This window comes from Miscanthus floridulus, chromosome 4, assembly GCF_019320115.1.
Source record: "Miscanthus floridulus cultivar M001 chromosome 4, ASM1932011v1, whole genome shotgun sequence".
Lineage (NCBI taxonomy): Eukaryota > Viridiplantae > Streptophyta > Magnoliopsida > Poales > Poaceae > Miscanthus > Miscanthus floridulus.
The window spans coordinates 71,577,951-71,593,374 of NC_089583.1; the positions used below are offsets into that span (position 1 = coordinate 71,577,951).

At 44.4% G+C, this 15,424-nt stretch overlaps 1 protein-coding gene and 1 pseudogene across 1 annotated transcript; one reads left to right on the forward strand and one right to left on the reverse strand.

The window, feature by feature from the left end:
* The first annotated feature begins 5,898 nt into the window (after positions 1-5,898).
* On the forward strand, positions 5,899-8,396 carry LOC136551704 (protein STRICTOSIDINE SYNTHASE-LIKE 10-like). Its single transcript, XM_066543245.1, has 3 exons — positions 5,899-6,285; positions 6,404-6,676; positions 7,584-8,396. The coding sequence occupies exons 1-3, from the start codon at positions 6,005-6,007 to the stop codon at positions 8,074-8,076; spliced, it is 1,047 nt and encodes a 348-aa protein (XP_066399342.1). The 5' UTR covers positions 5,899-6,004; the 3' UTR covers positions 8,077-8,396.
* Positions 8,397-8,800: 404 nt separating this feature from the next.
* LOC136551705 (uncharacterized) lies at positions 8,801-14,345 on the reverse strand (annotated as a pseudogene).
* Positions 14,346-15,424: the final 1,079 nt, after the last annotated feature.

Below are 15,424 nucleotides of genomic sequence, written 5' to 3' on the forward strand. Positions count from 1 at the left end.
GATTATTTGTGCATCAAATATTTCTTGAACATATATCTTTGAAAATCCAAATGGGCGCTCTTCATTGTCTTTTATCAGTAACTTGACATCTTTGAAAATCACAAGTAGAACTATACTAACATAATTTACTATAATGTAATAAATATACATGGATAGACCACTCAAATAATATCATTATATTTGAATTTGAGGGAGCAATGTAATAAGAACATTTTACTGCAAAGTTAAAATACAATTTTAACTTGTTTGTTTTGTTACCCTAGTTGCTTTTCAGGTATAATGCTATGAAAACAGTATCTTGAATATCTTGCATATATCAACCTGATCAATCATTTTGATATGTGATATTTACGGAGCTAAGATGATATGAAACCCCCGTCCCGTGCTGCGCTACTCTCCCCTTCCCTAACTATGCCTTGTGACTTTTTGTTTTGTACTACTCTTGAGTGGCTGTGATGAATCAAGTTTCCATTAGAGAACTTCTGCACTTTAGCACCTTATGAGCTGGTACTTGGGATATTTTGTTCTGTTTGCTGCTTAACTAGGATGGCTTGTACCAGTACAAGCAACCAGTTCTGTGGCCAGTTCAATTCCCATTAGAGAGAGAGAATTAAATTAAGTTCTAGGTGAAATTAAGTTGCAGTTGTCATGCTAATAATGGATAAATCTGAGCCATTTCTCGAGTTCTTTTGCTCTTGTCATGTAAGATTACTTTGTGCACTTCATTTTTGCTCTTTGTTGATGTTCATGATGTTTTGTCTTCTCTATTTTAAGTGCCAATATGAGATGACCCAAATGATTTAAGTGAATAGCTCTATCTTGAGTTGGTAGTTGCTATCAGACACTATCTTGAGTTGGTAGCATCTGAATTGCCCACTGGTGTTGCAGCCAGATTACCCTAGGAGTCTTCTGCGGTAGATTACTCCATGAATTACCTTGATCTACTGGCTTTGCAGCCGCTCCAACTCCACTTGAGTTCATTGTTATGCCATTTTCCCATGAGCTGCCTTTCTGAATATTTTTCTCTCCAACTTAAGTATTATACAACACCTCAGAATATTATATAGCATCATCTTTTTCAACAATGATTTCTAAGGCCGGCTCACCCTTTGATACCTTCCGTGTGTTTTTTACCCAAGAGGTTGCAGCCAACTTGATTAGGTTGCTAGCTTATCAGAACAAGGTTGCAGCCAACTTGATTAGGTTGCTAGCTTATCAGAACAAGGTATGTTCCATATCATTCTAGCACAGACTATTAAAACATTCTTTTACTTTCCTCATTGATAAGCACCTGGTGTCGGAATTTGATGTTAAACTCTTGTTGAACTACAAAATGAATCTTCTGTACATTCTTTTACAAAATGTAGCAATCACCTGAACTAGTTGGGTGTCATGGATTGTCTTATGTTGGTTTTGGCACTTATATCTAGCATGATGCTTTTGATAGCTTTCGGAGTGAAACTCAATCAGCTGTAACTGAAAATCATAACTTTTGATCATTTAACTTCTTGTGTGGTGCTGTACATTCTTCTGTCAATTAATAAAATGGATTGTAGTTTAAAAAAAATGATTGTACCAAAATGAATTAGAACAAAGGTTCATAGTCCACCTGAACTTTTCCAATTTTTTCTGTATTGCACGCTGGAAACATTTTAACTGGAACGAATTGGTTCCAGTTTGCTGTTGGTGCAAGAAAGAGAGAGGGGGAGGTTTCTGTTGTCTCTACTCGCTCCCCGTCTAATGCCTGCATTGCACACATTTTCCCTTGCCATGTAGCAAAATCTCATGAGTTTCAATATCTACCCACCCACCTTTCCTCTCTTCTCACGATTTCTAGTTGCTGTGGATAGTCGGTGAATTATTTTTTCTTTTTATTTTGGTTTACTGTTTCAGAGCACTTTTTTTCAGAACCGTATCTAATATCATGTGCTTTGAAATTATTCATCAAATCTCTTGTGTAGCAGTAATAGATTAAGTGGCTTATTCATTCTTTGATTGTATGTCATGTAGATCAGTTCAGTCTTGTTATTCTTTATTCAGGTTTCAATTTTTAGAATTGCTATGTGTATGGATAACAGAATTGGTTGTAGTGTGTTGTTGTAATGATATTATCATTGGATCAGTTTGTCTTATTCCTGATAGCTTGCGGAACTTCTTCATTAGAAACATAGCTGGTATATGATAATGTGGTGATTTTTGGTGCAGTGGTGGTGGGTCTACTTATAGGTCTACTGTGGTTTCTTCTGTGCATGATAGTTTTGTTTTGCAAAAGGTACACTATACTTTTCGTGTGACAGGCTGTTATCTATCTATAAGAGGAAAATGTATGATGCAATACTATGTGTGCTCTGTAATGTGTCAGGTCTATAATACTGTAGTAGCTTTATCTCAATGGTGCTAGACTCCATGCTGTTTACTCTTCTGTAACTTGATTCATTCACTTGCTTACCACATCCACTCAGTGAATTCTATCTATTTGCTTAGTTTTCATTTTCTTGAGGTTTACCTTGTAAAAAAATTATGTTCAGTATGCAAGAATGCAGTGACGACCTGCAATCTGTGTTTGTGTTTTGCCTATACTTATCTCTTACTGCCATTTTCTATGCTTGTGTTCTCTTGGCTTAAACCTTTTTTTAGTTCAAAATAAACTCAATTTGGTTGCACTGCAGATAAATGCCGATGGCGTGAAGAGAAACTATTATCCTGGCGACAAGCTACCCCTGTGGCACGACGAGCTGGAGCCCCATAACTCTTTGCTTGATATTCTTGCTGCTGGGAACCCTGATCCCATGGTGCAGTGAATTTGCCCTCCACTTCCTTTGTGAACTTTTCACTGGTTGAACAAGAAAAAATAGTTTGGTTTCTTTTTCGATATCCATATTTGTGAATTCATTGTAGTATTCATGTTGAATATGTAGATGACTGTATGAAAAATATATATTTTAATATGTTGTTGCTACTGTTTTAAAATAATTTTTTTGTGTGTTTAACTCATTTTTCCTATGAGGCTGGCTACACAAAAATATTTTTTTTAATCTGGGCGAAATGAATTTTTCTGTGAGTTCATCTAGACCGACAGAAAAAATATGTGTTTTTCTGTGCGATTATTTCTTTTTTCTGTGTGGATTAACACACAGAAAAATTAGTTTTAATCTGGGCGAACACAATTTTTCTGTGCGTGTGAGACCCACAGAAAAATTGTTTCTGACGGTGAACCCACAGAAAAATTGGATTTTTCTGTCATTATATTTCTGTGGGTATTTTTCTGAGGGTACACCGTCAGAAAAATATTTTTCTGACGGTATTCGCATTTTTCTGTGTGTTTTCGCACACACAGAAAAAAGAGAGATTCTAGTAGTGTGTGGTCGAAGTTGAGGAGTTGGTTGTTTCTGAGGGCACGGGCCTCCGGTGCGTGCAGTTGCAGCTCCTCAAGTGCCTCGGCGATTGCGTCGAGGCCGGCAGAGTGGAGAGGTTGGACGGTGACGGGGGCCATTGCCAACTCTTCCTCCGCTGTGATGATGAAGTCTATGTCCCCAAAGCGCATGTGCGTGCCCGGGACCCACTTGCGGTTGTGATTAGCCATCCAAGGCCTGGTGTTGATGTCGAGATGATCAAAAGTTCCCTACCCGGCACGCCAACTGTCGGTATTTTGAGTAAACACCAACGAGTAAATTTGTATTGTTGCGCGTCTGGCCTGGATGATGTGTTAAGAGGAAACAAGGTTTATACTGGTTCGGACAGAATGTCCCTATATCCAGTTTGTTGCTGCTGCTCATGTTACTAGCACTAAAAGTTGGTAGTAGGGTTTACAAACGGGCGAGAGAGGGATAGGTCCCAAGTCTCTGGTGGAAAGAACGAATGGGTACCGAGGGCTCAGTCGCTGCTTCGCTATGTGTTCGAGGTTTGAAGCTAGTGGTCTTGATCTGATGCGGTGCGATGCGATGATGCCCCTTAGTGGGGTGTCCTACTTTCCCTTTTATAGGCTAAGGGAAAGCACGGGTTACAATGGGAGAAAAGAGGAGAACGAGAGACCGAGGAAGTCCTTTAGGGTCTCCGGGCCTTTCTTTTTCTTTGTGCAGGCCCCGCTGACACGACAGGTGGTGACAGGGACAACTCCACGTCGGGCACCTGTTCGCTGATAATGCCATGCCCTAGCATTATTAGTGGGTCGTCATGTCCCACTCCACCCTGGCGGCGGTGCGGCAAACCAACGTGCTGATCAGCGGACGTACAGGGAGTAGATAGCATAGTGACCACACATCCGTTACTATGGGTGATGTGAGTTCCCTGGAATGACATGTCGCGGGGATGAGTCGTGTTGAGATGTGACCGCTCCTTGCACGATGCCAGAAGTTTGACCTTAGGTTGTACTTTTTGACCCGTAGTGGTTGGCGGCGGCGTGAGCTTCCGTTAAGAGCCGTGCTCAAGGGATCGGACAAGGCGAAGTCTGCCCTCAGACGTCGGGCGAGTCGGAGCCAGCCCTCAGACGTCGGGCAAGGCGGAGCCAGCCCTTAGACGTCGGGCGAGGCGGAACCAATCCTCAGGGGTCAACCAAGGCGGGGCCAACCGTCGAGAGGTCGGACGAGGTGGAGTCAACCCTCGGGGGTCAGCTGAGATGGAGCCAAACCTCGGGGGTCGGATGAGGCAGAGCCCATGGCCTCGGTATCAGGCGAGGCGGAGCCACCCTTAGGGGTCGAACGAGGTGGAGCCCGCAGCCTCGGTGGTCGGCAAGAGCTGTAGTCGCGCTCTTGACCGCTCGGACGAATCATCGTTGATGGTTAATAGCTCCTCCTCTTCGGGTAACCTAGTATTGACCCCGACAACAAGTATGGCTAGAACCTATTGACACAACCAAGAAAAAATAGACGATATGAGATCTGAATTTAGTGTTTAAATATGAGATCTGAATTTAGTGTTTAAACAACAAAAACAATTGCATAGTCTGAAATTATTGAAAGAATGTGGAAAAAAACAATTGCATAATCTGAAATTATGGATAGAACATGAAAAAACAGAATTGCATAGTCTGAAATTATTGACAAAACATGAAAAAAAACAATTGTATAGTATACACCATCTATAATCATTTTTGTACTAGCAATTGGGTATATACACCATGCTCTATATTTAACGTTGATTTAGATGGGACTTTGAATGGCGATGAAGCTGGTTGGGATCAGTTGGAGGGGGTGGATTGTCGGAGACATGATGCATGTCGGACAAAGCGAATATATATATGGTCGGCAAATGTCGCTAACCTCTGTGAAGCTTGAAGAAATTTCGCAGGTTCATTAAGGGCGTGTTTGGTTGCCTGCATACGCCGTGGCCAGGTTCTATGGATGCAGCAGTCGAGCGTTTGGTTGGCTGGTTGGAGGTTTGGGCCTGTCTCATGCGGTGCAAGATTCCTTCGTGAGCCAGGCTCAACTCATACGCCCAAAATCGCCGTTCCTCCGCAGCCAGGCTCGCGCGAGCCAAGCAAGCATGCAGACCGGACATGTCAGTGAGACAGCTGATGCTCGCATGCAGTGAACCAAACAAAGACTCCGAGCAGCCAGGCTCCGTGAGTACGAATAGCCAAACACCGGCTTGTGCATGCGCTTGGCCTGGCTACCTGCAGCCTGGGTGCCCACGTACAGCCTGGCTCATCTCAGAAGGTAACCAAACACGCCCTAACTCCTTGCGCTTTCGTTCGGGGGTGGCAGGAATGCAGAAACTGAAAATGGCGTGCCTTCAATTATACGCAGGCCACCATGATGCCGATTTAATATCATCAGCTGCGAACTGTATCCAGTGCAGCTGCTGCGTCCTGTGCACAACAGTGTTCACTGCACCCTGACCTGACAACGTCTATAAAAATGCAGAAACTGATCGAGCTGCTGCATGTGTGGATTACTTGAATTCTGTCAGTGTTCAGCTGCCCGATCGAGCGAGCGTAGCACTGTCGGCAGTTACCCCTGCGTGCGTGCCGAGTGCCGTAGAGCACGAAGGCCACAGCAAGCTTGACATGGCGGCGGCTGCGGCTGCCACTCGTTCACTGCATTCCTTCCTTGCGCTTCTTCTCCTGTTGCCTGCGGCTGCGGCTGCAGCGTCGTCGTCGTACGAAACCAAGTCCATAGATCCTGGACTCGTCGTGATGACGCTGCCGGAGCCGGTGTCCGGGCCGGAGAGTCTCGCCTTCGACGGACGTGGCGGCGGCCCATACTCCGGCGTCTCCGACGGCCGCATCCTCCGGTGGCAAGGTCGCCTCCGAGGATGGACCGAGTTCGCCTACAACTCCAAGCACAAGTAAGCGATCGAGCGTGCGTTTCATCTTCGTTTTGCATGCGTGCACATTCAACAGTCGAACACACATGTACGGTTCACACGATGTTTAGATTTTTACCCGTGCGAACGTCATGCGCAGGAGCGTGGCGTTGTGCTCGCCGGACAAGAAGCTGGTAGTGCCGGAGAGCCTGTGCGGGCGCCCACTGGGCCTGCAGTTCCACCGGCAGTCCGGCGACCTTTACATCGCCGACGCCTACCTTGGGCTGCTCAGGGTTGCCGCGCGCGGCGGGCTGGCGGAGGTCGTGGCGACGGAGGCCGGCGGCGAGCCGTTCAACTTCCTCAACGGGCTCGACGTTGACCAGCGGACCGGCGACGTCTACTTTACTGACAGCAGCACCACGTACAGGAGGAGGTACGGGCTAATTACCGGAGTTGCATTGCATACATAAAAACCCATTGGCAGCAAGGTGAAAAGCTAGGGGCCATTATATTACGAACGTTTGCATAGCATCCATAAAAATCCATTGGCGGCATCAAGGTGACAGGGACCATTATTGTACTCCCTCTGTCTCAAAATAGAAGTCATTCTCGCTTCTGGAGAAGTCAAACTTTTTTTAATTTTAACTAATTATATATAAAAGAATATTAATATTTATAATACATAATTAGTATTATTAGATAGATCGTTGAATATATTTTCATAATAAACTTATTTGAAGATATAAATGTTGCACGTATTTTGTACAAACATAGTTAAAGTTAAGAAAATTTAACCTACACGTATTCATAACGCCTTTTTGAGACGGAGGGAGTACGTAGTGCTCTATTTCCCTAGCTAACTGGCAACAAGAAACTAGAAACGCAGTTCACATAATAAACATCAATAAAGCACTGGTGCCGTAGTTGCCTCGTAGGTCCTCCAACGACTTTCTGTGATAATGACTCAAAGTTACGTACAACACCGTAGCATGGATATAACAGCAGCAGCATTCGATAGATGATAATATTCTTTGTTTACCTATATTCGGTAAAGTGGTGATGTATGAAAAACATTTCGGAAGCAAATATGGGAGTTGTTTAGTAGATTTTTTGTTCCAAAAAAGGTTTGTTCACAAGTTTTTCCCAAAATATCTATTCCCCTGCCGCCCCTCCAATTTTCGTTAAGAAGGTCATATCAACTCAATTAATTTTATTTTGATTATTATTACTTGACCTGCAGCATCTCAGATAAGCTCGTGGAATAGTATCTCAATCTGACAGTTATAATGATCCCAGCGGACACCAACACTGATGCCAACCTCAAATTGCAATGCATGCAGCGACTACATGCTGGTGGTGGCCCTGGGCGACGAGACGGGCCGCCTGCTGCGCTACGACCGCCGGACCCGCCGCGTCGCCGTGCTCCAGGCGGGCCTCTCCTACCCGAACGGCGTGGCGGTGAGCGCCGACGGCACGCACGTGGTGGTGGCACACACGGCGCTGGCCGAGCTGCGGAGGTACTGGGTCCGCGGCGCCCGGACCGGCACGTCCGAGACATTCGCGGAGCTGCCCGGGTACCCGGACAACTTGCGCGCCGACGGCCGCGGCGGGTACTGGGTGGCGCTGAGCAACGGCGTCGCGGTCGGCGGCGGCGAAGCGGCCGCCACGGCACCCACGGTCGCCGTCAGGGTCTCCCGCGAGGGCAACGTGACGGAGGCGCTGGACGGGTTCAGCTTCGTGTCCGTGAGCGAGGTGGCCGAGCGGGGCGGCGCGCTCTGGGTCGGGTCCGTGGACACGCCGTACGCCGGCGAGCTGAAGCGGCGTACCAGCTAGTGCTTCGTCTTCTGCAACTGCCGTGCACGCACCGTTCTGTCATCAGGGAATGTCATATGCAATATGTGCATGCATATGCATGTGGTGGCATCAGCAGCGTGCTAGACATGTAATTTGACTATACGTACCTGTGCTCTAGATAGGTGTGCCTGTGTGCCATGTTGTCGCCGTAGCTAGCATTCGTCGCAATCGTGGATGTGGACTCCGTTTTGTGTAACGGTCAGTGGTTAGTTGTTGGGAAAATTTGTTAGGTAGCATCGAAAGGTCGCGATCTCCGTAAAATACCACTGAAAGTTTATTCCCTCATAAAATACCGCTGAAAGGTTGGACTATGAACTGAAGTACCATTCCGTTAAAATGAAGTCACGGGGCTGTTAACTTGGACATAGATATCCCAGTGAGAACCAAATAAACAGCAGTATGTGCCCCATCATTTAAACATAAATGAACACGTATATTTCAGTAGCAATATAAGCACATTTCCGCACATACATTTTGGCATATATAAAGACATTTAATATAGGAATCCCTTTAATATAAGCACACATGAACACGTATATTCATAACACCACTTCTCAACAACCATTTCTCAACTGAGTACTAGTTAAGACGGCAAAGGGGATAGATCTGCTAACACATACAGTAGTTCAACACATGCATCCATAGTCTAACTACATCATAACAGTAGCACAACACATAGCATTTGCACTAACAAAGCCATTACTTAGCCTACGATAAGCCTTCTTGCAATTCCTCCAGGAGATATGTCTGCCGTTGCCCAGCTCCTTATTGTAGATCTTGGACTGAGAGGACTAGTGGAAGCTGTCATCCTTCTTGTTGTTAGCCATGGACTAATAGGTGATTGTGCGACTAAGGAAGTAGAAGGTGCAGATACTTTCTTGGATTTTTTAGAGCTTTTTTTTGCAGCTAGATGTACTGCTCTTTTCTTTCCTTTTCCTACACATCAAGGAAATGTATCAGCCATATTTAATAAAAGATCATGTTACAGCAAAAGTACATGGATCAATTTACCTTGAATTAGTAGGAGCTGCCGGTGGCAATTCAACAACGAGTTCAATAGGCGGCTCACTACAACCCTTCTCAATATGCCCAAACTGAAAGCATCATTTGCATTGGTAAGGACCCCTTTTTTCTGGCTCACCCTTACTTTTGATCCTCTTCACTCTTGGCCTACCTGTAGACCTTTCAAGCTTCGGAGGCACCATTACAAACCCGGGATCAACAATAGGCCACTGTGACTTGTCAACCATTGGGTTGACCCCAAACTGATAAGTAGCCTTGAAACGCTGAACTGAGTAGTAATCATGAATAAAGTCCTCAAGTTTAATTTGTCTAAGGGAACCTATAAATGCTATAACATGAGTGCAAGGTTTCCCAGAAATATTCCACTGACCACATGAACATGTCTTATTTTCAAGGTCCACAACATGCCTCCAAGGATAGTTGTCTTTAGTCAATCCAGATATCTCAGCCTTGAGACCACCACTCCCCTTAATTGTGTACTTCAAGTTTCTACTCTTCATCTTCAGCTCATTTATAACACTAGGAAGAATTGACCCTTCAAGTTTGTTAGCTATAAGTTGTCTCATAGCTATCTTTTCCACGATCATACCCCTAATTGTGTCCACAAGGATATCCATTGGGAACCCTTTGGTCTCTTTAATCTAGTTTGTTGAAGGACTCTGATATGTTGTTGTTCACATAATCAACCTTGCACTCCCCTGAGAACTTAGCTCGAGACCAAAGATGTTTGTGCTCTGCTTGCAAGTAAGGAATTGCTGTTGGACAATTCTCTCCAATTTTGTCCCAAAGCCATTGATACCTCCTAGTACTACATGCCCAAGCACAAGGCCACATGTTCTTTAGCACATCTCCATCAAAGTGCTTTCTAAAATTATGCATGAGGTGCCTAAAACACTCCCTATGCTCATGTCACCTTGGAAGACATTATGGACTGCTTTCTTTAAGCCTTTGCAAGCATCTGTGTGTATTATGAGTCCATGTGGAGTTCCAATTGCTCTCTTCAATTGCATCAGAAACCATGTCCAATTAGCTTTTGTCTCCTTGTAAAAAATTCCATACGCCACCGGATACATCCCATTATGTCCATCAATTATTGTTGCTGCAGCTAGCTGTCCATTATATTTAACTGTGAGGTGAGTAGAATCAACCCCAAGGAATGGCCTGTGTGGCAGAACCGCCTAATCTAATGCCTCCTAGGAGTACTTGTCTTCCATTAGACACTAAGTACTTAAGTGAGAACACTAAACTATGCAGTTCCGTCGAGCACACCCCAAGTAAGAACACGAAAATCCACATTTTTCTATCAGGATCATAAATGAGAGAATAAAGCTTACAACATTCTTAAGTCATTTCTTACATCACTTTACTACAGCAACAGAATATTACCTCAATTGATTATAACAATGGAATATAACAATGTTATCAGAGTTATAGAGGAAGCAAAGATTAATATAATGGCATGGTGGAGCATTAACATAGTGGACATTTATATACAAGAGATGCTAGCAGATTTTACATCTTTTCTTATAAAAACCTTTAGTGAGGGTTATAAATAAACACTATGGTCGTAGCGTGAAGGAATCCTCTTTGAGCTCACCAGGAGGTTTCCACACACAAGAGTCAGCTCTAAGTATCCTCCAATCACTTACAACAGGGGGAATAAAACCTTGAGTACTCGATTGTACTCAGCAAGACTTACCCGACAGGAGGAAAATAAAAGACTCCAAGGATATGCAAGGCTTATTTAGCTTGTGAGTTATTGCATCTGCGGAAGCATTACTAAACGTGCGTCCTTATATTCAATTTTATTAGCAATCATCATTAGTTCATTAACTAACCATTCTATGTAAGCACCTAAGCTACTTTTCAAGCAGGTGGTAACCAATCAGAACCATTTTATCACCTTTCAAGTTCTAGTTCTTACTACGGTGCTAGACCATAGCCAAGTCTTACCGTCTCACAAAAACGGTGATTCACAAATCAATGTATCCTAGCTGGGTACTCCGAAACACACGACCCGCTTGCGCCCAGGCACAAGCAAGACTAACCCATTCCACTCCTATCACGGGGTCTAGGTCCCCATTAAAACATGGACTCCAAGCCCCCACACTTGAGACCCGGTCTCAATATGGTGCTTAGACCTCCACCTTTCCCCGCCTCCAATTAGTCGGTCCGAAAAGAGCCGGAATCCATGACAAGAGCGTAACGAGCCTTCCCGCTCCCATAAGCAAGTATGTGTTCAGGATAATAAGTCTGTGACCGGATTACCATCCACAGCAATGGACGGTCCTCAATCGACATAGGTGGAACAAATACAACCCGGGCCTCGCTCGAATGCCTAACCAAGTCTAGATCCCAAGTACCATTCTGCATGGTCTCCAATTATCATCCTGATATATATATTCCATGTGATAGTAATATGATAATAACAACAATAATATCTTTCCTATCTCTTGTGAGTGACAGGTAATCACTCGACTTCTACTGGATCCTATAGTATAACAATCTACATGATTATGACATACTAGTAGGATTCATTGGATAAGGATATATATATATATATGCAAGTGGTTTTCTTTCAACTCCTTAAAATTTAATGCACAAGCATAAAATAAAAGTGTAGAATAATAGGGGTTATACACCGGGGCTTGCCTGGGTAAGATATAACCAAAAGTTAGCACTCCATCATGGTGACACGATCATCAAGGCACCATCCTTTCTGCTACTCCGGTCGACTCCATGATCCATCGTTGTTCCTATTATGATATACGTGGATGCAACGCAGAGACGCAATTAATCAACGATAACCGCAACTCTACGATTATGCCTCTCAAGCCAACGAGCTAGCTCTAATGACTAATGTACTAGGCTACATACCACGTTGTCGAGCAATGCTTCGTCTTTGGAAAATGTTCTAGTTTTAAAATCCCAAGGTGTTTTGGCATTTTATTGATTAAATATATATTTTTGAACTAGGGCTCATTTAGCTACCTTAGCAAACTAATTATTATGTAGCTACAAAAATTATAGTGAGCACCTAATAATGTGAGGAATTTACTGTGAAAGTTTTAGAGCCAACACTATTACCATTTTATCACAAAAAATCCTATAAGTTTATTTCTTACAATATTAAGCATCTCAATTTAATTATATAACTCCTAAAAATATTATAAAACTATGTGAACAAAATATACTAGCAGATAGATCATGATTTTAGGAACTCAACAAAATTGGTTTCACATTTTTCGGTTAACTACACAATTTTATATTGAATTTACATCTTTATCTTAGAAACTAAATTAGAAAATGCTTAGAAAAGGAAAAGGGCCGGTGGCCATCGATTCGGCCTAGTAGCCCAGCGCGGGCACGGGCACGTGCGCGTCGCAACGGCCCAACGCGGCCCAAGGCTGGAGAGTCCATGCACGATGATGGTTTTGCAGAGAAGCCCCCGAGCTTCGAGGTAATAGTACGACTACCATATGTACAGTCCCATCGGCAGTGGCTTTGCGACCAAGCCCATGGTTGTTTTTGTCCTCACCAAGGATAGGTCCCTGGAATCCCAGCAGTCACCAGCCATGACCTAACGAGGGACGACAGTACGGGGATATGACCGCATGAGTGTGGGACAGGCGGCGCGTCGGTTAGAGCTTGGATGAAGCCATTGAAGGTGTGCCCGCATGTGGCCTCGCGCACGCAGCAGCACAGCATCGTGATGTAGTAGACTATGTACGACATCGAGCTCGGGCTTGCTAGGTGGGTTGTGCAGCTAGGAACAAATGCTACCATGGCCGGGTGAGTTAGAGGGCATGGGACAACACCATGAGCAGTGGCATGGCTCGAGACAAGGAGGGCAGCGGGTGGGGTAGCCACGCAGTAGGGCGGCAGCGGCGGCCAAGGGGCGAGTGCCGAGGCCATCAGCCAGCAGTAGGCATCGCAGGCGAAGGTGGCCAAGCCACGACCACGCTTCAGCTAGGCCAAGGGCGGCCACCCTCAGCCTGCACAGGCACACGCATGGCCAGAGGCAGCCATGGCATGCACTGAATGCGGTGACCACGCACTCCCAACCGAACGGCCAGACACATGCTAAGCACGAATTTTAAAGCATCAAAACCAACCGCTTAGAGCCTGGTTGAGATTAAAATAAGAGTTCAAGATTCTAGTAGCCACTAAGGGCTTCTCGTCCGAGCAACGAGCATGGCCAGAGAGTGAGTATTGAGGGAGATAGAGAGGTGCCAATAGGAGCTCATCGCACTGAACAGCAGTTCACAACCGAAGCCCAAAACAAGATCGACAGCGCGTTCTAACAAAGTTAGGGCATTTTCTATGACGCCATGACAACTCCAACTTATCCGTGGACTTCACCATGTTAATGAACTCACTTAGAGGCAACTAACACTATGAAATCATGGAGCTAGTGCTTAAGTGTTTTAGCTAGAATTCAATTGCTAAAATATCATTGTCTACAATACTTTTTTGGATTTAGAAAAGGGCAAGGGTTCAGTTAGGACTAAACAACGACTAACACTTTTGTCACAATTTTTAAGAGGCCTAAACCCTATCAATTCCATCCAACAAGTATTTCACGCAATAGTTCATACTTCATACTAACCCATAGGAGCAAAATGCTTAGGCACTATTTAACTATTTTGCCCAATATAATTCGCCAAAAATGACACTTTAACTACAATTTCAACTTCTTGCCGATTCAATGAAAAGTTCCATTTAAATCACGGATTCGATGTTTGAGCTCCCAAAAGCCCTAGTTACAATATTCACTTCCGAAAATTAAAGTTGCATTCTTATCTACCCTATTCGCTCATCATTTTACATAAACACTATACACAAGTTATATCTTGTTTTTGTTTACCGAGATCGCTTTCCCATTTCATACGTGTTCTAACTTGTTAAAAATTCAAAAACCCATTCGGCTTGATTTCCCCGAGACCTTAACTTAGGTGCTAAGTCAGCTCATAACACCCGAGGTGTTATAGCCTACAACCAGCAAGAAATCCATTCACACATGCTTTGATGACCATAAACATCCTACAGAAATTGACTCGACCATCCTTTTTGTTCTTCTTGCAATCAATCTCTACTATGCTTCCAGGACACGTAGCTTCAAACTCAGCTTTGAAACTCCATAACATTCTAAAACTTTTGCCCCAAGTGCCATGTAGGCCTTTTAGTGCAAGTTGCCTTCCTTCCCACACCTTATTATATGACATTTTGATCGGGAACTGTCTTTCAAGCTCAACTTGCAACTTCTTTTGCTCCCAACTCTGGAGTACACTTGAGTACCTCTATTGCTCTGTTCCCTATCCACACTTTGCTATCCTCCTTAGCCCTCACTTGGCTAGTTCTAGCACAAGGGTCAGTGTTTCTAGTAAACAACAACGAGTAAATTTGTATTATTGGGTGTTTGGCCCAAATGGTATGCTAAGAGGACACATGGTTTATACTGGTTCAGGCAGAATGTCCCTATATCTAGTTCGTTGCCGCTACTCATGTTACTAGCACTGAAAGTTCATAGTAGGGGTTACAAATGGGCGAGATAGGGACAGGTTCCAAGTCTCTGGTGGAAAGAACGAATGGGTACCGAGGGCTTGGTCACTGCTCTACTATGTGTTCGAGGTTTGATGCTAGTGGTCTTGATCTGATGCGGTGTGATGCGATGATGCCCCTTAGTGGGGTGCCCTACTTTCCCTTATATAGGCCAAGGGAAAGCACGAGTTATAATGGGAGAAAAGAGGAGAACAAGGGACCGAGGAAGTCCTTCAGGGTCTGTGGGCCTTTCTTTTCCTCTGTGCGGGCCCCACTGACACGGTAGGTGGTGACAGGGATAGCTCCATGTTGGGCGCCTGTTCACTGACAATGCCATGCCCTGGCATTATTAGTGGGTCATCACATCCCACTTTGCCCTGGGGGGCGGTGCAGTGAACCAGCGTGCTGATCAGCGGCCGTATAGGGAGTAGGCAGCACAGTGACCACGCGTCCATTACTATGGGCGATGTGAGTTCCCTGGAATCACATGTCCTAGGGATGGGTCGTGTTGAGATGTTACTGCTCCCAGCACGATGCCAGAAGTTTGACCTTGGGTTATACTTTTTGGCCCGTAGTGGTTGTGTAACACCCCGGGTGTTTAAATACTAAAACCTGACATGTCATCATACGCATTGTAAAGCATTTGGCAATTGGTGAAAACTTTGAGATGCATACACTAAAACAAGTTTATATTTATGTGGTATGTGTTGAATTGTATTGTTTGACTCAAGTTCAAAGTTTGCTTGGATTTTAAATTTTCGAG

What these genes read in the sequence shown, in the direction of transcription:
- LOC136551704 (XM_066543245.1), top strand. Translation starts at nt 6,005, where the DNA reads ATGGCGGCGGCTGCGGCTGCCACTCGTTCACTGCATTCCTTCCTTGCG. An exon ending in GCCTACAACTCCAAGCACAA is followed by an intron (nt 6,286 to 6,403) that starts GTAAGCGATCGA and finishes CGTCATGCGCAG; the next exon opens with GAGCGTGGCGTTGTGCTCGC. An exon ending in AGCACCACGTACAGGAGGAG is followed by an intron (nt 6,677 to 7,583) that starts GTACGGGCTAAT and finishes CAATGCATGCAG; the next exon opens with CGACTACATGCTGGTGGTGG.